Consider the following 27,532-nt stretch of genomic DNA (forward strand, 5'->3'; position numbering starts at 1 on the left):
ATACTCCGCGAAAAGCAGGAGAATCTGTAAGGTTTAATTTTTTAACCCGCGACGCAAAAACTACGGTTTGTTTCGTGTTTTTAGTTTGATGTTACTGTGTGTGTGTGTGGATGTGTGTGTATGTGTGTGTGCGAGTGCGTGTGTGTGTGGTTTCGTATTTCCTGAACGGATGAACCGATTATTATTTGAGTGAATTAGGCTGGAGTTTTCATAGTTGTTTGATGAAAATCGGTTCAAGATGGCCGTTTCCAGAAAATGACGGTTTATATGTGTTTTTACAACTCCCTCAATATAGGTATCAAATGAAAGGCGATCTGTTCTTCGTACCGTACGGGGTTAAACAGAATTCGCCATTTATAAATTATTAATTTTTATATTAATTGACGGCCGATTGGCGCAGTTTGCAGCGACCCTGCTTTCTGAGTCCAAGGCCGTGGGTTCGATTCCCACAACTGGAAAATGTTTGTGTGATGAACATGAATGTTTTTCAGTGTCTGGGTGTTTATATTTATATTCTAAGTATTTATGTATATTATTCATAATAATATTCATCAGCTATCTCAGTACCCATAACACAAGCTACGCTTACTTTGGGGCTAGATGGCGATGTGTGTATTGTCGTAGTATATTTATTTATTTATTTATAAATACATTCATCAAATACGGCTTTATACAACGTGTAACCGAATAACGAATTAGTGTAAAAATATTAAATCAAAAGAAGCATATATATATTTCCTTCCAAACGTATTTTATTATAAATGTGACATTAATATTTTAGTTTTATTACATACAAAATTATAAATATAACCTAAAATAAACTATTTAAAAACTAAATAAAATCGAAAACGTCCTCGAAACCACCGCAGCGAGGCACAGTTCCCAAGATGCTGGCAGCATTGCCCCTTTGGATGGCCAAACTAATTCTATACATTCCAAGTGTTCACCAATGACAACCCTATTGAAGTTAAAAGACCGACACGCGCATAGTACCTAATAAAGTGACATGAGTCATTCGAGTTTAATTTTGTGTGTGGCTGTATCCGATTTATTTCAGTAAAAACTATGGCAGTGGTTCACTCAAAAACTATTATCGTTTCGGTTTCACAGATAAGTCTCAGAGACAGTGAATAATGTATCCCTAAAGCATGTGAATGTGTGACGGCCGATTGGCGCAGTTTGCAGCGACCCTGCTTTCCGAGTCCAAGGCCGTGGGTTCGATTCCCACAACTGGGAAATGTTTGTGTGATGAGCATAAGTGTTTTTCAGTGTCTGGGGGTTTATATGTATTTTCTAAGTATTTACGTTATAATTCATAAAAATATTCATCAGTCATCTTAGTACCCATAACACAAGCTACGCTTACTTTGGGGCTAGGTGGCGATGTGTGTATTGTCGTAGTATATTTATTTATTTATTTATTTATTTATTTATTTATTTATTTATGTGAAATAATATTTCGGTTCCGGTTGTCTTTGCTATGGAAGAGTGAGACCTCCTGACACAGGTATTTTCATGCTAGGATAGGTCTCATTAACTATGTAAGAAATAAAAAAGCGTTTTTTTTTTTAATTGATGTGTTTGTCCGTTGCAGCTGGTGGGGGCGCCGTGCGGGCACCACGGTCAGTACACCTTCTACAAAGCCATCAGGCTGACCGGCCAGTCGGAGCGGATCTACGCGATTGGAGACTTCTTCTTCGTCAGGATATGGCAGGACTCAGAGCTGGTGTCCATAGGTGAGTTCTGAACAGCTAAATAACAGCACAGAGTTCTTTTCAATGAAAAGTCCGTACGATCACTTAGTTGTATATTATAAGTATTTATGTATATTATTCATAAAAATATTCAGCAGTCATCTTGGTACCCATAACACGAGCTACGCTTACTTTGGGGCTAGATGGCGATGTGTGTATTGTCGTAGCATATTTATTTATTTATTTAGTTTGAAGAGAGTGTTGAGTCGACCGTTATTGTCCTGATCGTCGTTTCAGTCAATGAAAAGCTTCGACCAACATGTTATTAAGCTTTCGCTTGGTTGTTGATCAAGGGAATATAGAAGGCATCGACGGCAAACAAACTTCAAAATTCAAAATTCATTTATTTCAAGTAGGCCTAATACAAGCACTTTTGAAACGTCAAGTCTGTCCATGTGTAGTGACTTTACCACCGGTTCGGAAGGCAGATTCTACCGAGAAGAAGCCGGCAAGAAACTCAGCAGTTGCTCTATTCCAACATCAAAAATTAACATTTTAACATTCATTTTTCTATCTTGTGAGAGATGAAAGCGGAGCCGGATTCAAATAAATACAATTTTGGCGCAGGGGAACTGCAGCTCCTGTGGACAGACCGCGTGTCCGACCAGACCCTGGTTTCCTTGAGACTCTACTTCCTACCTGAGAACACGCCTGATGGCAGAAGTTTGCATGGCGAGGTGAGTGATATTTATTCTTATTTTTAGTATCTTGCGTTTTGCTGCAAGCCTAGTACAGGCTACATTCATTTAAGGAATCGTCTATAGTTTTGCTATGATACATAATAACCTTCTACTACGTTAAGTTATTCTTTGATATCGAAGAAAACTATGTAATAATACCTAAGGCCCGTGTGCTCAAGCTAAATTACACCTTAACGCAGAGTGTTAGTGTGTGTTTTCGCAGGCTCTACAATTAAGCACACCACGATAATTCTTAACTGTCTGTTGATGAAATTAATTAATAAAACATTTTTTTTACGCTTTAAATACCAAAATAGTTTAATTTTAAATTAAACATTACTGGGCCACAGGCCACGGGTGTCTTTCCACAATGAGAAGGGGTTAAGGCCGTAGCGGGGGCTGGCCCAGTGCGGATTGGTGGACTCGACAGGCCTTTGAGAACATCTTTCAGAACTCTCTCAAGTCATGCAGGTTTCCTCAAGATGTTTTCCTTCACAGTTTGAGCAATATTTTATTAATTAAAACGCACATAACTTAGAAAAGTTAGCGGTTCGTGCCGGGATTCGAACTCGGCACCACCGTACCGTAGTTATCAGGCTGTATCAAAATAGGATATCCCCTGCCAAATTCCTTTATACTCCATTTAGAGAACACACAGACAGACTCATTTATAATATGGATTAGAGATTTTTTATACAGTCGATAAATAGCGTCATATCTTATAAATCTAAATGAACACAAATAAAAAGTAAAAACGTTGTGAAAACCTCAAAAATTCAACCGTTTCTACGAAGCGCTCTCCCTCCCTCCGCCGCGTAGCGCCGTCTCACTCTAATCCCTATTTGGTAACGCCAACTATTTCATGGATGAAATTACGGCGGGAGTGTGGTACAATACATAGGTAATAGCGGTTTCCGTTATTTGTGCTAATAAGCTATCTGAGTATTTGACTTCGAATTCAATATAATATTATTAATTAACATTACTGTGATACCATTGACATTACCTGTATAATTTAATTAATTGCTTTTAAATTCTTGCTCAACAAGATTTTGCAGACATGTATAATGATTGTTCTTGTTGTGCACTTTAAATTTCGCATGCTTAATAGTAGAATATGAAGGAATGTTCAAAGTCAAGTCAAAGTCAAATATTTCTTATTCAAATAGCCACACTGGTCTTTGGACACGAAAAATTTTATTAACATAGTGTACCAAAAATTGGTGACCCGAGAACTGGCGCTTATTTAGCCCAACGGCTAAGTCTAGCTATTCAAAGGGGCAATAGTGCCAGCATTTTGAGTGCCATGCCCATAAGTGAACAGTTAGACGGCTTATATTTATTGTAAATATTAATTTTAGTTTGTTATTATTATTTCCCTACAAAAATATAATTTTCGTTTGGTTACTTAATAAAAAAAAGGCACGCGTACATTGCAATACGCAATGCGTACATTACATGTGAAATATGACATAGAAGTGAGTTGATGGCGATAACTAATTTCGTCAACTTAAAGCTACGAGGATTACAAGGGTTGTTATAATAATAAGATCCTATGAAAGCTCATGTTCAGCGAATAAATTTAATTTCATTTCATTTCAAGGCTTTGATCAAACGATAGTACTAATAATACTAAAGATTCAACATTTTACCAAGGCGACCCCGTGTTGAAAAACCCAGTATTGTTAGACCCCCCACTAGGTGGACAGACGATATCAAGCGAGTGTTAGTGTCGATTCACATAAATGCAACACAAGACCGTCTAGTGTACATCCTTACAAATGACCTATGTCCTACAGTAGACATCAGACAGACATTGTTATTTTCTATTAAGCTTGATTATCTCACCTCGCTGTAATTGATGATGCTATCTAAGGTGGTAGCAGGCTAACCTGTTTGAGGATCATTTCTATCGCGCACGTTCAAATTATGGAACAATCTCCCATCTGATGTGTTTCCTCAAAAATTCAATCTAAGCCGGCAACGCATCGGTCGCTGCGCTGGTGCTGCAGATGTTTATGGGCGGCGGTGAGCAGGCAAACGAGCCCGCTATTAATATATAAAAAAGGTATAATGACACCCTCAATACTCAACCATGATTGCGATAATTACAGCTGTTGCAAGTCTATTGTGAAATTCGTAATAACCCTGAAGTTCAAAGAAAAAAAGGAAATTAAAAATTTCAAAAGAACCACACCCAAAAATCAAACACGCGGCGTCTACTTAAAAGACTACAGCGCTCTCCACCGAACCAGAAAGGTCTCACAAATAAAGCTGTCAAACCAACCCTTATTTTTGCTTGCGTTTTAAAAAAAGCTAAGTTATTAATTATACGCTCGGTATTTATTCCACTCTTGTACCAAACGCTAATACCATTCCGATGCGGTCGCTGCGAACTGTATCTTATTACAACGGTGCAAAGTTGAATATTAAACGAGCGGCCCGTCAAGTAATTGTGTAGTACGTTATGGGATTGTGTAGTGCGGCGGTGATGTTTTGATACTTTCTTTTGTTTTTCTGATTAAAATTTGCACTTTGCGCTTACAGTTGACAGCCGGGTGGCGCAGTGTACTGCTTTCTGAGTCCAAGGCCGTGGGTTCGATTCCCACAACTGGAAAGTGTTTGTGTGATGAACATGGATGTTTTTCAGTGTCTGGGTGTTCATCTGCTTATTAAAAGTATTTATGTGTATTATATTTATAAAAATATTCAATCTTAGTACCCCCAACACAAGTTTCGCTTACTTTGGGGCTAGATGGCGATGTGTGAAATGTCGTAAAAAAATATAGAAAAACGTACCAAATTCAAATTCAAATTCAAAATTTCTTTATTCATGTAGGCCTATCACAGGCACTTATAAGTTAACCCTCTGTTTGGATACATCAGGTGAGTCGTAGAGAGTGCTGGACAAGCTCCACACTCCACGTGTGGGAATCAGTGGTATAACGATGGTATAGCATTTATATCCGGCAGTGGACTCCAATGATTTCAAACTGAATAAACTATTATTGTTCATAGACAAGAATAATATAATTTTACAATAGAACAACCGGTATTAGCCTAGTGGGTAGGACTTCGACTTCACTTTCGGAAGGCCGAGTTCGAATCCCACCGAGCAACTCTTAAAGTTATGTGCGTTTTATGCAACTAAAATATCACTTGCTTCAGCGGTGAAGGAAACCATCGGGAGAGCCTGCATGCCTGAGCACCATAATGTTCTCAAAGGTGTGTCGAGCCCACCAATCCGCACTGGGCCAGCGTGGTGGACTACGGCCTAGACCCTTCTCATTGTGGGAGGAGACCTGTGCCCTGTAGTGGGCCGATAGTGGGTGTATATGATTATGATGATGACAATACATTTAATTCCTTCCTTATGCAGAGTTAAAACAAATAAATACAAATTCCCCTTGCACACAATGCTGGGGATATGAATTTCACCTATATATATATATATATACCTTAAGTACTTATTTATACAGCTTTAGGTAGAAGGTAGAATAGAAAAAGTTAGGTAGAAGGTACTATTTGGTAGTCGTTTCGCTATTCATTCATTTCTTCCGGGCAACATAGGAAGGAATATTAGGATAAATACATTGTTTATTATTTTTACCAAGCTTAAAAATTATTTTATATACAACATAACATAATTCAGTTTCCATGTTAACTTAAAAAGCAAACAAAATGTGGAATTAATCATATCTCTTTCTATAATATTATACAAATTCGATTAAAATACTATAACTGTTCAAAATTAGGATAACTATTTATATTTTTGGATATTTTTTGGAATGCTATTGATAACTTGGAATGCTATGTTTCCTACGTTTACCACTCTGAATTAAAATTAAAGGTATATGGACATAATGTTTATATGCCGACAGCTGTTCAAATTTAATTCCACGAACATGTATGCAGCTATATTATGACGTAATTATACAATTAATGCTGTACGTATTGTTCAGCAGTCGTCCTTTGACGGTTGCGGAGGTCAGATATTACCTCTCTGTGTAAAAAGTATCACGATAATAAAGGAGATGGTTAATCACTGCGTTATTAAAGTTTTTTGAAACATTAAAGGTCGTCTCCTAAGAACGAAGCGGTGATAGCTCAGTGGTTAGGACTTCAACCTCATTCTCGGGGGGACCAAGCTCGATCCCGGCACGCACCTCTAACTAACTTACCCCTATAAACCTCTTTAAAGCAATTAAATATCACGTGATTTAACGGTAAAGGAAAACATCGTGAGGAAACCTGCGTGCCTGAGAGCTCTCAATAATGTTCTCAAAGGAGTATTAAACCCACCAATCCGCACTTTGCCAGCGTGGTGGGCGATGTTCTAAATCATTCGCACTGTGGGAGGAGCCCCGTGCCCTGTAATGTTGGTTGCTAATGATGAGTCTGGTACGCCTACTGGTACTAAGCGATAAGGCCGCATTTTGTACCTATAGTACTTTTTCTGTTTCTTTATTATTGTGCATGCCTTTTCTTTTGGTGGTGTACAAATAAAGTGTATTAATAAAAACTGGATGTTCCAGAGATTCCTCCTTTCACAGAAACAATTAAAGAAGAGCTACAAAGCGTGAGTTAAATGAAGTAAACGAAGCCAGTGTAAAGCGATAGTTAATAATCAAGCTCGTTACATCATTTTATATCAACAATGCTCGTTAATACGTGAACTTGGTAATTGATTGTGATACGATGATGACATTTAGATTGCATGTAGTGCAATTGTAGCGCTAGTGATACGCGGAGTAATAAAAAAAAAATTGGTTGTCTGTAAAGTCGGCTTACTGACGATAGTTGAACGTGACAACGTCGTAAGAAAATACTGATTTAATGGTTGCATTTTTCAAAAGAAAATTTAAATTTTATTTGTTTAATAGATATTATCGTTGCTATAAACAATTGACACCACATTCACTTTTCACTGCACTTCATCCTTGCCGAAAACATGTAAATGTATTATTGTATAGAAGCTGTCCACGAGGACGCATCGCTCACTCAAGTAGGAGAGAGATAGATGTCGAACGCGGAGGCCGACTGTGCCTCTTTGTCGCTCGTTCTGCGCTCTCGCTTGCACTTCAAGCCTTGAATGGAACGCCTCAGAGCGAGGTAACGCCGCATACGTCATGTTATTTCGCGCGTGCAGCCGGCTCCATCGAATTATAAGACGTTGTCATCTCAAAAACCCAAATGGGTTCAAATTAAAGGCCTGTTTCGCTTTAAAATTTCTAAATTCATTTATTTCTATTAACTAATTTCATCTCATCAATGGCGCGTGCGGGGCTGCTATCAGTGCTGGTCAAGCCAAAAGGCGCAAATATGAAAACCTTGAATGCTTTTGGAGAAGAGACTTTGGAGCCGTGGGAATCCGGGGCTCGAGCTATTTTTAAAGAACTGTCAAAACGTATTTTAAAGAATTTCTGCTTACATTTATGCTTATCTTATCTTTATGCTTACAAATATTATAAAAGACGGCCGATTGTTTAGGACATCAGCTTCACTTTCGGGCGGCCAAGTTCGAATCCTAGCATGCACAAAATAACTTTTCTAACTTTTTTTTTAATGTGCGATGTAAGCATGCCTTAGGCGTGTGAGATCCACCAATCCGCACTGGGCCAGCGTGGTGGACTACGGCCTTAAGTCATTGCGAGTGGCCACCCGTGACCTGTAGTGAGCCGTTAATAGGTAGATATGATCGTTTTGACGGCCGATTGGCGCAGTTTGCAGCGACCCTGCTTTCTGAGCCCAAGGCCGTGGGTTCGATTCCCACTACTGGAAATTTTTTGTGTGAAGAGCATGAATGTTTTTCAGTGCTGGGTGTTTATATGTATTTTCTAATTATTTATGTATATCATTCACAAAAATGAAGCTAGATGGCGATGTGTCGTAGTAAATTTATTAAAAAAAAAATTGGTTGCCTGTAAAGTCGGTATACGGGCGAAAGTTTTACGTGACAACGACTTTGAGTGGTAAAATAATTTTAATGTGAATATTCATTCGTATAGTAGGAAGAAGGATGAAATAATAGTAACAATTTAAAACATTTATTTATACAAAGAATTATATTTAAAACATTAATTTATACTAAGAATCTCGCACTGAATTTCATATTAACAAAATTTTATTTTTACCTTTACACATACATACGTATTTATATACAAATATACATACAATAACTTGCAATACATTTGCGTACAATGAAACAGCGTTTACTACAAAGGGACGCGTGCCTTTCACTTTTTATGTCTGTCTCTCTCGCTCTTAGGCGGGCTAACCATGCCCGAGTGGAAGGGACGCGTGCCTCTCACTCGCTCTCATTGTGAGCGCATAACGTGAGCGGAGCGTAACGCAGTTTCTTGAAGTGTCACCCGGAAAACCAATTTATAAGACGTTGTCACGTCAAAAAAAAAGTAGTTTGGTATGTTTAATATATTATTATTTGTTTAAGGCCGTACAAATTGAGTTCACGACGTTTTCGTTCACTATTAAAAGCAAGTGGTGTTGTTTTGTATTGCATTTATTTCAGATTTAAAAAGTCCATGTGTTAGTTATTCACAATAAACTTAATATCTATGTTAGTAAATATAATTAATGTTAATGATATTTAATTGCTTAAATAAAAACGCACAAAACTCCGAAAAGTAAGAGGTGCGTGCCGGGGTATCCAACTCGGCTAGCATGGAGCTTAATTTTTTATAATTTGCGAAAACTAGAAAAATCAAAACGGTGCTATTTATAAATTCTTCAATCTTTATACTTCACGAAAAATTTAATTGTACTCTCTACGCACGTTTCGCTCCGACACCGGAGCATCCTCAGGAGACTGTTGGAACCTCAGGTTAAGTGCTGAGATTCTGGCCGGCTTCTTCTCGGTAGAATCTGCCTTGCGAACCGGCGGTAGAGTCACTACAAACAGACATACTTGACGTATCAAAAGAGTCGTATTTTTGAGATGTTGACTATACAATGAATAATTGTTTAAACCGTTTTTAGGGGATTATCGCAAATAAAGATTACTTTGTATCATGGAATTCCGCAAACAGTATTCTATCGACTATATGGAACAAAGTTAGCTTAGTTTGCCAGGTCAAGACTTTTCGATTTAAGTACACAATACATTTGCTGCGATGCGCTCAAACCTTGCGGACATAGACATCTATGGAGAGGTTTTGTTCGTAAACTTTTTTATGTAATACTAGCTGCTGCCCGCGACTTTATCCGCGTTTGTTTTAATGCTCTCCGTAGAAACAATTTGAGTGTTGAGAGTGAAGAGAAATGTTGAATTCAATTGAGGTTCAGAACTACTAATAGTTTAAAGTTGTTAAAAGTGAAAACTTCAGTGTTTGGAACATCGTCGCAAGGTTGCCTGTCTTTCGGTATTCTATAGGATATATTTTGGAGAGTGTGCTCAAGAACTATTTGAAGTAGTTCCCCCCTCGCCTTTTTACCATCGAACCGCGAGGCACCGTAAGGATCTGCATCCCTACGTGGTCGATATACCGCGGACGCGTACGAAGCGCTTCGCATCTTCGTTTCTGATCCGCACCGCTAGGATCTGGAATGCCCTTCCAGCTTCCATTTCCCCCAGGGCCTACAATACGAGTACTTTCAAATCAAGAGTGAATAGGCATCTTCTAGGCGAACGCGCTCCACCTTAGGCTGCATCATCGCTTACCATCTGGTAAGATTGCAATCAAGCGCTCGTCTATAAACATAACGAAAAAAAAAAAGTTGTGTATTCTTCTTTTAAAAATCAAATCGGGATTAGCTTTTTCAATTCACTTAATAAAAAGAATACCTTAAAACACCAATAAGCATAATCCTTATTTTTTTTAACTTGCGAAAACTTCTAAAAAACTCTAAGACTCTAAACTCTAAATCGTGAAACCGGCATGCCTTGAAGCAAGTGAAAAGCACATAACTTCACATCGACCCATTACCCCCATCCCCCCCTCCCACAGTGAGAAAGGGTTAAGGCCGTAGTCCACCACGCTGGCCCAGTGCGGATTGGTGGACTCACACTCCTTTGAGAACATTATAGAGAACTCTCGGGCATGCAGGTTTAATCACGATGTTTTCCCTCACCGTTGACGCAAGTGATATTTAATTACTTAAAACGCACATAACTTAGAAAAATTAGAGGTGCGTGCTGGGATTCGAACTCGGCCCAAATGGTTAGACGAGCTCCTACCCACTGGGCTATCAGCGCTTCCGCGAGAGTGTTGATAGTGCATTGGACAGAAGCTCGACTTCACTTTCGAGGGACTGAGTACGACACACGCATCGCCATCTAGCCCCAAAGTAAGCGTAGCTTGTGTTATGGGTACTAAGATGGCAGATGAATAATTTTATGAATAATATACATAAAAACTTATAACATGTAATAAACACCCAACTGAAAAACATTTATGTTTGGCCGATTGGCGCAGTGGGCAGCGACCCTGCTTTCTGAGTCCAAGGCCGTGGGTTCAATTCCCCCAACTGGAAAAATGTTTGTGTGATGAGCATGAATGTTTTTCAGTGTCTGGGTGTTTATCTGTATATTATAAGTATTTATGTATATTATTCATAAAAATATTCATCAGTCATCTTTCTACCCATAACACAAGCTACGCTTACTTTGGGGCTAGATGGCGATGTGTGTATTGTCGTAGTATATTTATTTATTTATTTATTTTATTGTGAATTTAAGTAATAGGTCCCAGGTTTGATTCCTCGCAGGGGAAATTCGGGAATTTATAATATCTAAATTTTGTTTGGTCGGTCTGGGAGGCTTTGGCCGTGGCTAGTTACCACCCTACGTACAAAGACGTGCCGCTAAGCGATTTAGTGTTCCGGTTAGAGGAAACTTATTGTTTATCGAGATAAAATGTAGCCTATATGTTAACCCGGGATATCAGCTACCGCTACACCAAATTTTATCTAAATCCCTTCAGTAGTTGCCCGGACAGACAGACAGACAAAAAATAAATAAAAATCTGGTTTAGACTCAGTATCGATTATAAAGCCTCCCCCGTCAAAATTTTCGAAATATATTAAATGTACAAGAATCAATTTTATAAATTTCAAAATGCATATAAAAAATTACGGAACCGACAGGATTTGAACCTGCGACTCTCGGGCAATCGCGGCCTGAGCGCTTTCACCAATTAAGCAACGGCTCACGGCTGCATTAGTATATGCCTTTCACATCAGTCTTATAGCGACTGTAGCGTCATCTAGTAGGAAACGTTGCAGTTTCCATAAACAAAAGTCTTCCAGTTACAGTTTTACTACAAGTATAGATTGTAACTCATTATTTGCACACCACCGTAAAAGATATATAAAACGGAAAACAGAAACATTAATATAGAAGTAGAATACAAAGGCGGCCTTATCGCTTAGTAGCGATCTCAGCCACACAACCTTAGAATCAGGAAAAATATTAGTTAGGATAAAAAAAAATCTTTCCTATATCTAACATTATAGAAACGCGAGTAAACCCCGTGTAATGAACTAGTGCAAGCAATCGGCCTTATTGTGGAGTTAGGTCTGTGGATATCTTATCGCGGGTTCGCTCTGAGTAAATAACTGATAACACATTGTACGCTCGTACACACAAGTGCTTTTATTTTTTATTCGACGAGCAATTTTGTCCGCGTACAACTCGATGTATACATTTTCCAGGTACTAACTTCCTTCCAGTCCTTACTAACTTTATAATAATAATAATAATAAGATTGATTGCATATTTGACATTTTAACAGTGCTTATTTTAGGCCTACTTTAATTAAATGAACTTTAAATTTTTGAAGTTATTCTTCGTTTAGCGCGTAAGGGAAAAATGATGAAAGTAAATATTCACGATGCACGTGCACACCGTCACAAAAAACCGACACCCTGAAGTAAGCTTTAGTCAACATTTTAATTTTTCACAAAAAAGTTTTGTTAGTACATTTTCGTCAAACTCTGCGGGCTCATAGCCTCATACCGGTGATTTAATTGATTCAATTGTACAAAAATCTCAAATTTTAACGTTCAGTGAAACTTGGTGGTCCGATAATGAGATAACTAATAAGACAATGCGTTATAATAAAACTTTAGTTACGTTAGTGTCATTTTTCCTACAAACAGAATAAGGCGAAAGATAAGATAAAATTTTTGAAAAGATTTTTATCTTGTTACCCCAAAGAAGTATAACTTCTAACGCGTGTGCATAAGTGCACACACCTAATTTTTTTTGATGATGATTATATCGTAAAAATATGCCAAAAAAAAAAACTTATACTCGTATGTTTCTCAGTTTTAATGACATAATAACATGTTGTACTTACCACCAGTGGCGTGCATGGAGGGTCTGCACAGGGTATGCAGATGATACAAAATGAAGAAAATCTCCAGTAGGGCTAGCACGGGCAGGAGACAAAAATTATATCCCCCGATTTTATACCCTGACAAGGGGTATAATTAACGTGTCCACCTGCTAAAGCATGGGAACATCGAATAGAAGAAGTATGCCCCGTTTACACATACATTATTTGGATTGAATTTGAATTTATAAAAAACTTAAGGACAGGCATTGTAAGAGCTATAAAAAGCCTACCCTTAAGTATTTATAATTCGTACTGGAGACTTTCTACATTTTATATCATCTGCATACCCCTTGCATACCCTCTATGCACGCCACTGCTCACCACAGATTGTAGCATAAGAGCATAAAAAAAAAAATCTGTAGCACTTCAGTACGCGACCGTCCGCCATTAATAATAGTAATATTTTGTAAGTCGAACGATGTGAATACCTTTTTTAATGTGGCCAAAGATAAGCTGTCCCAGCGATTCCCAAACTTAAAACGTTAATTAAATATTGTATTTTAGCCCGCCAATTGGGAAAGGAGGCGTTTATAAATTACGTAAGGTGTTTTTTTTAAATTTTCTTTCCCTTTCCTTTTCTCCTCCATCCCCCAATCTAACGTGAGATTTTCCAAAATGAGGGTTCCTTACGTTAACGCGTTGGATTGTTATTGTAAAAAGGCCAATGGACCAAATCCAAAATAGTATAATTCTTTTTGTTTCAAAAAGAAAAAAAATATTGCGTGTTATTTGCCGAGACCCCCCCCTCTCCAACGTATGTTAGATAAGATTTGACTCGACCTCTTCTCCCCCCCTTAAACGTCTCTCTTTTAAGTGAATTAGTCGGGTGTCTACTAAGTAGAGATGCGCTTAGTGTTTTCACCGAATAACCGAAAACCGGATATTAATCGGTTTAACCTTAACCGAACCGGATATTCGGTGGAATAGGCATGATGACAGTAACAAAGAACCGCTAAAATATTGCATTGATGATTAACTAGCTTCTGCCCGCGACTTCGTCTGCGTAGATTATCGGATTAGGTCTAAAGCTTCGCTCGTTAAAAAATTTTTATCTTACCATGGCAACTATATGAGAGATCGGTATGGAAAGTACATGTCCTTTTCCATAGCATAGGTGACATGCATACCAAATTCTCAGTCTGTCTGCCCGCGGCTTAGCTCAGAAACAATTTTTAATTTTACCTCGGGAATTACTTAAGGAATCGGGATAAAAGTTAGCCTATGTTCTTTTCCATGTCAAAGGCTACATGCATGCCAAATTTCATCCAAATCAGTTTCGCCATTTTAGCGTGAAAGCGTAACAAACAAACTTACATTCACATTTATAATATTAGTAGGGATTAAAAATGTAATATGAAATACTTAATTTTGTTTAAATTCTAAGTGACATTGGTATTTATTTTCGATAAATAAAACTGTAAAAAACTAGCATTTTGCCATGACAGGTGAAACGCCGAATTCAAAATTATGAATTCTGAAACTTAAAACTAAAGCTAGGATGGTTCCGAACGCGCCCTGGTCCAAGAAGAAGCCCACAACAACCATGGCCGGGTCTTCTTTTTTTATCACCATCTCACATTGTCATTTAAAATTTTTAAAAGAGTTTTTTCTTTATTTGTATTTTTTTTACCAAAATGTTCATAATAGACTAAAATTTTTATTTTTGTTACACATGCGACTTTCAAAAAATGCGGCTGTCGTTGTTAGATACGATACCCCATGTATAGAATGAGTGTCACCAACACATCAAAGTCAAAGTCAAATATTTCTTCATTCAAATATGCACATAGATGGCACTTTTGATGCGTTGATTATATACAAAATGTGTACATAACAGTGAGTGGTGATGGCGATAACTACATTCGTCAACTTAAAACTAAAGCTACGAAGGTTTCTAAACGCGCCCTGCTCTAAGAAGAGCACACAAGAAATTTCGCCAGGTTTTTTTTTCGTTATCACCATCTCACAGTCTATTTAATGTCTTGCAATGAAGTTAGAGCAATTCATACCCAAGCTTTTTTATCACACATGTAATCCTTAAAATTATAATAGGATTTTTCTATAAGCTTACGTTTTATATAAACTTTTGATGTTTTTATAATTTTTATTAGTGTTTTTACCTACACTTGGAGGAATTATTAATTTTTATAAAAAGGTAGGAGAGCTGTAGAAAGCGCTCAGGACGCGATTGCCAGAGAGTCGCAGGTTCAATTCCTGTCGGTTACGAAAATTTTTATATGCATTTTGAATTTATAAAAAAAAACTTTTGAAGTATTTACTATTGAAGTCCTTGAGTTTCAGTACTCTATAATCTTACGCTTAAACCAAACTTTGAACTTTAAATGGAGATCAAGAATCAAGATATTAACGGTTAGTTTATTGTAAAGTTGAACAATTTTCCACAAAATAGAGAATATTTTTTTTTGCATTGTTGTTTTTAATTTTTATTTACTTAGATTTAGAGACACTATTCAATGATGAAAACAGAAAAAATAAAAATTAAACTACTTATGTACCTAGCCGTACATCCAATAGACTCAGTTATGAATTGGAAAAATATCACAATTTTCCTCGTCGTCTAATTAAGTCATTCTTACGGATAAACCGTATAAACAAGAGTTTGAATTAAGGTTACGCTGGCCGGTAACATCTAATCGCATGACTGCAATCTTACCTGATGATAAGTGATGATGCAGTCTAAGATGGTAACGGGCTAACCTGTTAGGGATGTGGCCGTTACAATACATATTTGAAAATTTAATTTATGTCCATAAAAATATAACGAAATTTAAAAAGAAGATGGACTGTAACAATATTAATATTAGAAGTAAAAATAAACTCGCTGTGCTGTTTACTAGGATACACAAAATTGCTAATTCATTCAAGGGCAATTGTATATTATTTTATAACAAATTACCAAATGAAATCTTTGAGATGTCTCTCAATAAGTTTAAAGTTTATATAAAACGTAAGCTTATAGAAAAATTCTATTATAATATTAAGGATTACTTGAACGATATAAAAGCTTGGGTGTGAATTGCTCTAGCTTCATAGCTAAATATAAATAAACTGTGAGATGGTGATAACAAAAAAAATTACCCGGCTAAATTTGTTGTGGGCTCTTCTAAGACCAGGGCGCGTTTGGAACCCTCGTAGCTTTAGGTTTAAGTTGGCGTACGAAGTTATCACCATCCCCTTACAATTATGTAAACATATACGAGTATGTATGAACGCTTCATAAGTGCCTGTCATAGGCCTACATGAATAAAGAAATTGAATTTGATCAAATCCATACCCGACACGCGACATCGTACCGGAACGCTAAACCGCTTAGCGGCACATCTTTGTCGGCAGGTTGGTAACTAACTATCCACGGCCGAAGCCTCCCACTAGACCAGACCAGAGAAAATTTACAAAAAGAAATTCCCCAATTGCCTGTGCCGGGAAGAGAAACCGGGAGCTTCCACTCAAAATCACACCCCTCACCGCAGCGCGAGGAAGGTCGTCAAATATAATAGTAGATACAGTCATCTAATTGCTTGTATAGAAAAATGCGAGGATAGCGCAGCCTTAATAGTTCGCTACATATTACGCATATTGAGTTAAACCGATACTTATCCATCCATTCTTATTACTACATATATATATATATACTAGCTGTTGCCCGCGACTTCGTCTGCGTTTGATTTTGTATTTTTAAAGCATTCAGTATCGCTAAGCCTTAAATTAGTATAGTAGTATTATATATATATAACATGTGACTGTCAATTAATTATAGAAAAATTATTTGCAATAAAATAAAATTGCGACTATAATTAAAAATCTAAACTATCCTATCTCTTAAGTTGGAACAGACTGCTCACGGTGTGCCAATATAATTTAAAATCGGTTAAGTAGTTTAGGAGTCCATCGCGGACAAACATCGTGACAAGACATTTATATATATTAAGATTGAATCACCGGAATGAGCCCGCAGACTTTGACTATTGAAAGTGTACACTGTCAAACCTTACAGCTAACTTCAGGGTGTCATTCTTACGATACACAGTCGTTCAGAGATAGAACTTGGGACCTGTTTTAAACGACACAGCGCCCCAGGGAGGTGTGATATTGTTTTTTTTACTACGACAATATTGTATAGAAGCAGGCGTTACTTTGCGGAAATCCATGATATATTATCAAAATTAAGCTTAATTTACTATACTCCGCGAAAAGCAGGAGAATCTGTGTGGTGTAATTTATAATTTCTTCAATCCTTATACCCCACACCAAACAGATCCAACAGTAGACAACATAAAGTCAACATCTCCTGATGATGCTCCGGTTTCGGAGCGAAACGTGCGTAGGGTGTATTGCCGAGGATCTGTTTGGTGTGGAGTTTAAGGATTGAAGAAATTATAAATTACACCACACAGATTCTCCTGCTTTTCGCGGAGTATAGCAAATTAAGCTTAATTTTGATAGTACGACAATACACACATCGCCATCTAGCCCCAAAGTAAGCGTAGCTTGTGTTATGGGTACTGAGATAGCTGTTGAATATTTTTATGAATAACATACATAAATACTTGTAATATACAGATATTGAATTGTTCTAATGATAACTTCGAGGCTACACCATCTTAAACAGTCGATGTCGATATAAATGAAATTGTATGTTTGGATTGTAGTCACGTACGTGAGATAGGCTAAAATTTACTACTAACTTTCGCTTTTGATGACCTCCGTGGCGCAACGGTGGGTGCTGTGAATTTAAGTAGGAGTTTCCAGGTTCGATTCCCGGTGGGGCAATTATTAATTCAAATCTATATTTTCTTATATGTAGGGTTTTTTTTTTGCTCTATAAGTTAGCCTTGACCAGGTGAGATTGCAACCTGGTGGTGATGATCCATTCTAAGATGATAGCGGGCTAACCTGTTAGGGGGTATAGTAGTCATACCCCTAATAAGTTTCTACGCGACATCGCACCGGAACACTAAATCGCTTAGCGGCACGTCTTAGTCGGTAGGGTGGTAACTAGCCACGACCGAAGCCAGCCAGACCAGACCAGAGAAAATTTAGTTTTTAATTTCCCTTAATTTTCAAAATATATCGTGCAGTTCCGCAAAGCGATGCCTGCTTCTATCCAACATTTAAATGATGGAAGTAAGATTGCAGTCGGGGCTCACTTATAGCTGAAAAAAGATAATTGATAAAGACTAACAAGAAGAATAACAAGTTTAATAAGACTACACCGGGAGGTATCTTTGCATCGTTCGTGTCCATACAGAAGTGAGGTGTATTGATAACGCAGTCGTATTTATATCAAAACTAGATGTGCCCTGTGGCTTCGCCCACGTACAGTCATATATGAGATTTTTTCATAATTTTTTTTTATCTTACGTATTTTTTTTTTCATGTAAATATACCTACTATATTATTTCTAATACCTCCAACAATATGTATAAAAAGTTTCATGAAGATCGGTTCAGTAGTTTTCGCGTGAAAGCGTAACAAACAAACTTACATTCACATTTATAATATTAGTAGGGATAGGATACCCACCAACCAATCACCAATGTCATGAACATTGGTTGGTAATCAAATTCTCGAAAACTATATTTTATATATATAAAAGAAAGTTATGTTAGTTACACCATTTATAACTCAAGAACGGCTGGACCAATTTTAATGATATTAGATTTTTTAGATTTCTCTTAGACCGGAATGGGATAGTAAGTATTAAAATATAACATTCATAAAAAATTGGTTGTCTGTAAAGTCGGCTTACTGACGATAGTTGAACGTGACAACGTCGTAAGAAAATACTGATGGAATTTTATTTGTTTGATAGATATTATCGTTGCTATAAACAATTGACACCGCATTCACTTTTCACTGCACTTCATCCTTGCCGAAAACATGTAAATGTATTGTTGTATAGAAGCTGTCCACGCGGACGCATCGCTCACTCAAGTAGGAGAGAGACAGATGTCGTGGAGGCCGACTGTGCCTCTTGGTCGCTCGTTCCGCGCTCTCGCTTGCACTTCCAGCCTTGAATGGAACGCCTCAGAGCGAGGTAACGCCGCATACGTCATGTTTTTTCGTGCGTGCAGCTCCATCGAATTATAAGACGTTGTCACGTCAAAAAAAAATGATCCGCGGTACGAAGTTCGCCGGGACAGCTAGTATTAACTAAATAATAATTATTAGCGTATTTGTAAGAATCCTAATCAATTTAATAAAATATCTGACAAATATGAATTTATAGTTATCAAAAAATTCATTATTTACCCCCTTTATAAATTTCATCATCATCCTCATCACATCGACCGACAGACGCTCACTGCTGGACATAGGTCTTTTGTAGGGAGCTCCAAGTTCCACGGTTCTGAGCCGCTTGGATCCAGCGGCTACCTGCGACGTGCTTAATGTCGTCTGTCCACCTCGTTGGGGGTCGACCAACGCTGCGCTTACCAGTTCGGGGCTGCCATTCCAGCACCTTGGGACCCCAACGTCCATCCTTTCTCCGAACTATGTGCCCGGCCCATTGCCACTTCAGCTTCGCGACTCGTTGAGCTATGTCGGTAACTCTGGTTCTTCTACGAATCTCCACATTTCTGATTTGATACTCCGAGCATAGCTCTCTCGATCGCCCGCTGAGTGACTCTTAGCTTTCTTATGAGGCCCATAGTTAACGACCATGTTTCAGAGCCATAGGTCATCATTACAAATTAACTGTAACACAATTTTAAAACTTTCGATAACATTAGCGACTCCACGTCTTCCTATTTCAAGCAATCATTTAACGAGGACAGTGCACGGCTGCCACTTCCCACGTGTATGTGATATTTATAAAACTTCAATATTTCGATTGGATACCACCGATGGAGTTATTTATTCACTTTTGAACTGAAACTTTTCAAAAGTGAATAAATAGCATTGAAAGTGTTCAAACTTTCATAATTATTTTGATTTCGATAATGGAAAATGTTTTCTTCTAATGGCGTCGTTGGTCACAGTTGCTGGTCACGGCATGTTGAACTATGGATAACACAGTTTCGTGCAGTTCACGTTTTCACGTCTTCAGTAATAGGGCCTCTTTCTACCTTTCCGGTACGGAACCCTAAAAATGACTATTTGAAAGTAGGTACTTTCTGTAATACATTAAAAGTATCCAATACTTACGCTCGACTACTAAAGTTTATCGGCCGATTGGCGCAGTTTGCAGCGACCCTGCCTTCTGAGCCCAAGGCCGTGGGTTCGATTCCCACTGCTGGAAAATGTTTGTGTGATGAGCATTAATTGTTTTCAGTGTCTGGGTGTTTATATGTACAATCAAAGTATTTATAAGTCATTTTAGTACCCATAACACACTTACTTTGAGGCTAGATGGCGATGTGTGTATTGTATTGTCGTAGTATATTTATTTATTTATTTATATTTAATATAATAAAATAATTCTATCAATGCGACTCCACGCCATCTCTGTCCAGCAGTAATTTGACATGGCTGCCAACGTTCACGGATTATATTTTTAAAGATAGCTGTAGATGGAACGATGTGTCGTTCGAAATTTGAATTTGTATTCGTTCGGAAATGGGTCGAAGATAGTTCATTAACTTGTTAGTTATTTAACTAGCACGCGCGGCTTTGTCTTATCAGAGCTACTGTTTCTTGTTTATGTTTTCCTAGTATCCCTATTATTAAATCCCTGTTTTTACGATCACATTGGTGCAGAGGTGAGAGCTTTTGGTCTGATAAGAGGCGTTTCCAGTTTCGATTCCCGGCACCATTTGGGAATTTATAATTTCGGAATTTTTACTGTTCTGGTCAAGCGTAGGAGGCTATGGCTAGTTACCAACCTTTCGACGAAGATGTGCGGCAAAGCGGCTTAGCGTCCCGGTACGATGCCGCATAAAAATCGATCTGGCGATAATATTCGAACTACGCTGTACTGATGTAGCATAACGCCTTTTCCTTACGTGACGGTTTCAATAACTTAACTCCTAAGCCACGAAAACACACTTCGTTATTAATACAAAAATATCCTTTGTTACCTATACTCGACTTAACCAAAGAGTTACGACATAATATCGCACAGTGTAAATACAAGATGGCGCAAACCCGCCAAGTAAAATCGATATTTGGCAATAATTGATGTCTTGAAGTTTGTTTGTACTGTTTCAATGTAGAAATTATAAATATGACTTCTACTTTAAACACTAGATCCACTGGATACCTCAGGCTCGACTTAAGCCGCTTATAGTTTTAACGCATAACTTCATATCGTCTGCGAAAGGTGCAGAAGTCATTTGTGGGATTAAGTATACGCTTTCATAATATGATTCCTAAGGTAATTTTGGACCTACCAATGCATAAGTTTAAAGAATGTGTTAAAACACATTTATTACAGCGAGATTATTATACAATTGATGAGTTTCTTAATGACAAAGGTTGCTTGGAAGCATCCGGATCCGCTTTCATCTCTCACAAGATAGAAAAATGAATGTAAAAATGTAAAATGTAAATTTTTGATGTTGGAAAAGAGCAACTGCAGAGTTTCTTGCCGGCTTCTTCTCGGTAGAATCTGCCTTCCGAACCGGGGGTAGAGTCACTACACACGGACAGACTTGACGCTTCAAAAGTGCTTGTATGAGGCCTACTTGAAATAAATGAATTTTGAATTTTGAATTTTGAACGGTCTCTGGCACTATAAGAGGACTAGGGAGCGCAGTGGTAAGGAGTATGCAAGTGTTTTATAAGTATTAGGTTCGAGGCAGTGGCTATTTAGGAATTTATGATTTGTACATTTTTATATTATTGAAATTATTTTTGCTATAATCCACAAACCATAAAAAAATGGTTAAAATCGATGCAGTAGTTTCTGAGCTTATTGGGTACCAATAAAGAGACACACAAAAAAATCTTATCGCCTTAAAATAAGTATACAGTAGACACGTCTTTGTCAGTAGGTGGAGCCACGACAAAAGCCTCCGAGTAGAGTGAGACGAGTGCGAGAAAATGTGGAAATTGGATAGAACAAGCGTTACTTTGCGGATATATTATGAAAATTTAGCTTAATTTGCTATACTCTACGAAAAGCAGGAGGATCTGTATGGGGTAATTTATAATTTCTTCAATCATTATTCACACCAAACAGTCTTCTAAATAAGAAGAAGAAGAAATACTTTATTGCACACAAACATCAGAATATACACAAAATATAGAATAAACAACAACAAGAATTGTAGGCATGCAAAGGCGGCCTTATTGCTGCAAGCAATCTGTTACAGGCAACCTCCGGCAGAAGGAAAAGCTGCAAGAGAGCGGGATAGTGCAATAATACTACAAATAATATACATATATATTCGGCAATAAATAGACATACATATAAAAAAAAATATATAAATTGTATTAACAATTATTCATTGCAAATTCAAATCTCCTCAGGATGTTCCGGTTACGAAGCGAAACGTAGAGGGGACATTGCCGAGGATCTGTTTGTGTGGCGTATAAAGATTGAAGAAATTATAAATTACACCTTACAGATTCTCCTGCTGTTCGCGGAGTATAGCAAATTGAGACCAATTTTATTTATTTTATTTTATTTTTACTTTAATTGGAAAACCAACAGTTGTAGATACTAAATAGTTAACAAATTGATTCACTTAAAACTAATAACAGGTTTCCATAATATATCATGGAATTCTGCAAAGTAACGTCTGCTTCTATCCAATTTCTACATTTTCTCTGGTCTGGTCTTGTTATCAACCAACTGACAAAGATGTGTCAAGTGTATTACTTATTTTAAGGAGATAAGATTTTTTTGTTTGTCTGTTCATTTGTACCCAATAGGCTACGAAACTACTGCACCGATTTTAACCATTTTTTTAATTATCACGATGTAAAACAGGCTATAATTTATTGCCACAAAAATAAGAGGTCTTTAAGAAAAATTTCAATATTGTAACCCGAAGTAAAAGTAAAATGTTATCTATCTACCTATCTATCTATCTATATGTATAAAAGAGAAAGTGTGTGGGTATGTTCCGTATAGGCTCCGAAACGGCTGGACCGATTTCATTGAAACTTTCAGGGAATCTCCGGATTGACCTGGCGAGTAATCCTGTAAAGTTTGGTGACGATCAGAACACTCCTATTTTTGAACTGGCAAACTGTCAAATACAGCTTTTATTTACTATGATGATATTCTATTGTTGGCTGTACATGGGTGTAGATAATAATCTTCACCCGCTCGAGAAGAGAATAGAAGAGAATGAATACGGAGAGAAATAAATGATTTAATATATTATGAGACTTAAATTATAAATTTAATGATGTAAGTTTATTGTTTAAATAAAATAAAGCAAAATCTAGCACGGCGAAGCGGGCTGGGTACGCTTGTGATCTATAAAATTCAATATTTTGGCTTGGCTAAGAAAACTATTGGTAATACATAAAAGTTATGTAGTACATGATTAAAGTAAAATATTACGATTCACGCGGGACGGCCTCCCTGGCGCAACGGTGAGCGCTGTGAAATTAAGTAGGAGGTCCCGGGTTCGAACCTGGCGGGGCAATTTTGGAATTTATAATTTCAGAATTTTCTCTGGTCTGGAATAGTGGGAGGCTTTTGCCGTGGCTAAATACCACCCTACTGAAAAATAATAATAATAATATTTTTGTTTATTGTTCAACAAAACATAGGTACAATTTACATTACATCTGCACAATAGGTATAACTTATATTAATGCTATAATATTAATATTACCAAAGCTACTTATATTAATGCTACCTAAGCTAGTTATGGGCCTCATAAGAAGGCTTAGAGTCCCTCAGCGGGCGATGGAGAGAGCTAAGCTCGGAGTATCTCTACGCGATCGAATCAGAAATGTGGAGATTCGTAGAAGAACCAAAGTTACCGACATAGCTCAACGAGTCGCGAAGCTTAAGTGGCAATGGGCCGGGCACATAGTTCGGAGAAAGGATGGACGTTGGGGTCCCAAGGTGCTGGAATGGCAGCCCCGTACTGGTAAGCGCAGCGTTGGTCGACCCCCAACGAGGTGGACAGACGACATTAAGCGCGTCGCAGGTAGCCGTTGGATCCAAGCGGCTCAGAATCGTGGAACTTGGAACTCCCTACAAAATACCTATGTCCAGCAGTGGACGTCTATCGGTTGATGTGATGATGATGATGATGAAGCTAGGTATAAACCTGTGTTATATGCGACAGTGCTCTCCTTATAAACATGGCTCGTTTAAAACAAAAAGAAAAAAATAAAGATATGAATTCGCAGGTAACGCTGGTAATCATATTTGTACTACGTTCCGTTCCGACGTTCCTTCTATTAGCGATTAGCGATTTAGTGTTCCGTTGCGATGTCGCGTAGAAACCGATTAGGGGTATGACTACCATGACAGGGTAGCCTGCTACCATCTTGGAATGCATCATCTTTTACCACCAGGTGAGATTGCAGTCGAGGGCTAACTTGTAGTGCAATAAAATAAAAACTAGGGATATGTAAAAAACCGTGATAAACACAAACGAACAATCTTAATATATATAAATCTCCTGTCACGATGTTTGTCCGCGATGGACTCCTAAACTACTTAACCGATTTTAAATTAAATTGGCACACCGTGAGCAGTCTGGTCCAACTTAAGAGATAGGATAGCTTTAATCTTTAATTATAGTCGCAGTTTTATTTTATTGCAAATTATTTGTCTATAATTAATTGACAGTCACATGTTATATATACTACTATACTCATTTAAGGCTTAGCGATACTGAATACTTTAAAAACAAAATCAAACGCAGACGAAGTCGCGGGCAACAGCTAGTATTATATAGGCTTGTAAATAGACGCTAGTTAAGGTAACTCCATACCTTTTTGTGTCCGAGCGACGCGCGTCCGTCCTTGGCCCCGATCGCTACATTGAAATTCAAACCTTTTTCATTTTACGCTTTGGGTATTTTTTTGTTTAACACTAGCACCTGTCTGTGACTTCGCTCGTACACTCAGGCCTACGATCGATAATGTTTATAGATATGCAATCCGATAAAAATGGTAGCAGAAGCAGAAAAAGCGTTCTGTTTTTAATGAGAAAAACACTTGTGATAAACGACTAAAACACCGGGAGGTATTTACTTCGTATTTATATCAAAATACCCACCAACTCAATGTCATGAACATTGGTTATTAATCAAATATAATTTTAATTATTTCTTCGAAACTGTCAATATTTAATCCCTACTAATATTATAAATGTCAATGTAATTTCGTTTGTTACGCTTTCACGCAAAAACTACTTAACCGATCCTCATGAAACTTTGTTCACATATTCTTGGAAGTGTAAGAAGTAATATAGGATACTTTTTATCCTGACATTAAGCTCTGTTCCTTTGCGAGAGGGGATGAAAGTGTTTGACGATTTAACACTATAACTCCGACAAATTATAACCGATTTAAATAATTATTTTTGTACTATAGAGGTTATAATATGTATTTAATCTTGCCCAAACTTTGTGTAGATCTGATGAATGTGGTTGGAGATAGAGGACAGAACTCCTCAGCGGACAGCAGCGATTTAAGGGTCATTTAAGGCTTAGCCATACAGAGTACTTTAAATTTTTTTAGAACTATAACTAAATTGAATGTCACATCAAAAACCAAAATCGAACGCAGACGAAGTCGCAGGCAACAGCTAGTTAAATAATAAATATAAGCGTATTTGTAAAAGTCCTAATCAATTTAATAAAATATCTGGCCAATATGAATTTATAGTTATCTCATGTTTAATTATTTACCAACTTTATAAAATTACTGTAACACTTGTTAGTAAAATAGACCCGTATGCCATGCCATGTCATGACGTCATGCCGTCACGGACAACGGCATGACGCTATCTTATGCCGTCACGCCCCAACCATCAGAAACGAAGACTCTTTTTTGAATGTATTATGAATTAATAAGTATAGTTTAAAAGTTTAAGTTGTATTTAGTCCTATGTCCAGTAGTGGATTTCAATTGGTTGTCATGATGATGATAATGTTTGAAAGACCTAAGGGGGCGTCCGTAAATTACGTGAGGTGTTTTTTTTTTAATTTTCTGTCCATAACTTCCCCCCCTGGGGCCCCTTGTGAGAAGTCGTGAGATTTTATTCAACCCCCTCCCCCATTTATGTTTCATTGAGACACAAAAATAGCGTGATATTTGCTGAGACCCCCCCCCCCCCCCCCCCTCCAACGTAAGATGAAATGATATTTGACTCGACCCCATCCCCCCTTAAATATCTCACGAATTTTATGGACGCCCCCAATTCAATTTTTATTTTTATTTTGCCACAAGTAAGCCCTTGACTACAATCTCACTTCGTGGTAAGAGATAATGCGTTCTAGCATGGTATGGCAGTTATAACCCATGCTCCTTATCGGTTTCTACGCGACGTCGTATCGGCACGCTAAATCGCTCAACGGTACACCTTTGTGCGTTTACAGAATTGCAGACACACCTTGCCGCTCCAATGGAGGTTGGCGGGTTAAAGCTTTATCGCTTAGACCAAAAAAAACCTAAAACCTAATACCTTCGATTTCCTATACCTAAAGTAAAAACTAAAAAACGGTTAATAAGAAAAATAAATAAACCATAAAAAAAACTAATTGAGTGTTACGTCACAATCTACCTAACTCAAACTATTTTACGCGAAAACCAACTCTATTAACATAAATTCCGAAGTTAAAATTAAATATTTAAAAATAATATTTTTATCCAAATTCGACTCTACGACTTTTGTGTTAAAGTCCAAGATTATTCCCATACATTTAAGTGTCAAGCAAAAATCGACATTATTTCCATCCACATTAAAGTATGCTAGTGTTTGTATGAAACATTTGCTAGCAATATTAATTTGAACTTTAACTATACTAGATTAGAGTTCTAAATCCAATAAAGATATTCTAAGATTCGGCTCACGCTCGACCTGAACAGTTTTTTGAATTTCAGAATGACGTAACTCCTTGTAATTTACAAAGGAATATCGACCTTAAATGTATCACGTTAGGGTTCCAATTAGAGTGTCCGGAAGTTGTTGTTATGTTTTGTATGTGTTCGTGACCGTAAAATTAGATGTTCCTGTGTGCGTATATTAAAGGTTGCTCTGTCGGTTTAGTGGAATACGGTTGCAGCTCTGATTGTAAAGGATATTTTAATTTAATTTTTTTCTCGGGCTTTTTATTTGCTTGCAGTCTGTATTTATTGGCGCACATATTCCGAACTGAATAACTGACGTACTTTGGGAAAGATTTTATTTTATTGACATTACAGACCTCAGGTTTTTTTTCATCATTATCAAATTATCGACACTTAACTGCCCATGGGGCGCGAGGCTCCCCTTAGAACGAGAGAAATGGGCTTTGGCCATAAACCACCACGCTGCGGTGTGGGTTGGCGGCCTCCACATGCCTTTGCCTTTTACAGTGCCTTTCGACCTATTAACGGCCCACTACAGAGCACGGGTGTCCTCCTACAATAATAAGTGTTTACGCGTAGTCCACCAGACTGGATCAGTGCGGTTTGGTGGACTCCACATTTGAGAACATTATGTAGAACTCTCAGTCATGCCGGTTTCCTCACGATGTTTTCCTTCACCGTTGAAGCAAGTGATATATTAATTGCTTAAAACGTATAAACCCCGAAAAATTAGAGGTGCGTGTCGGGCCTCGAACTCTGCCCTTTTCTAAGTCTTAACCATTTGGGTATC

At 37.6% G+C, this 27,532-nt stretch overlaps 1 protein-coding gene across 1 annotated transcript in view; it reads left to right on the plus strand.

Moving 5' to 3' along the window:
- Positions 1-27,532, plus strand: part of LOC120635187 — a 107,382-nt gene that overhangs the window by 21,973 nt on the left and 57,877 nt on the right. Inside the window, exons 2-3 of the mRNA XM_039906121.1 lie at positions 1,595-1,736; positions 2,322-2,431. Of these exons, the coding sequence (XP_039762055.1) occupies positions 1,595-1,736; positions 2,322-2,431 (252 nt within the window). The remainder of the gene's footprint in view (positions 1-1,594; positions 1,737-2,321; positions 2,432-27,532) is intronic.

This window comes from Pararge aegeria, chromosome 26 (assembly GCF_905163445.1).
Source record: "Pararge aegeria chromosome 26, ilParAegt1.1, whole genome shotgun sequence".
Lineage (NCBI taxonomy): Eukaryota > Metazoa > Arthropoda > Insecta > Lepidoptera > Nymphalidae > Pararge > Pararge aegeria.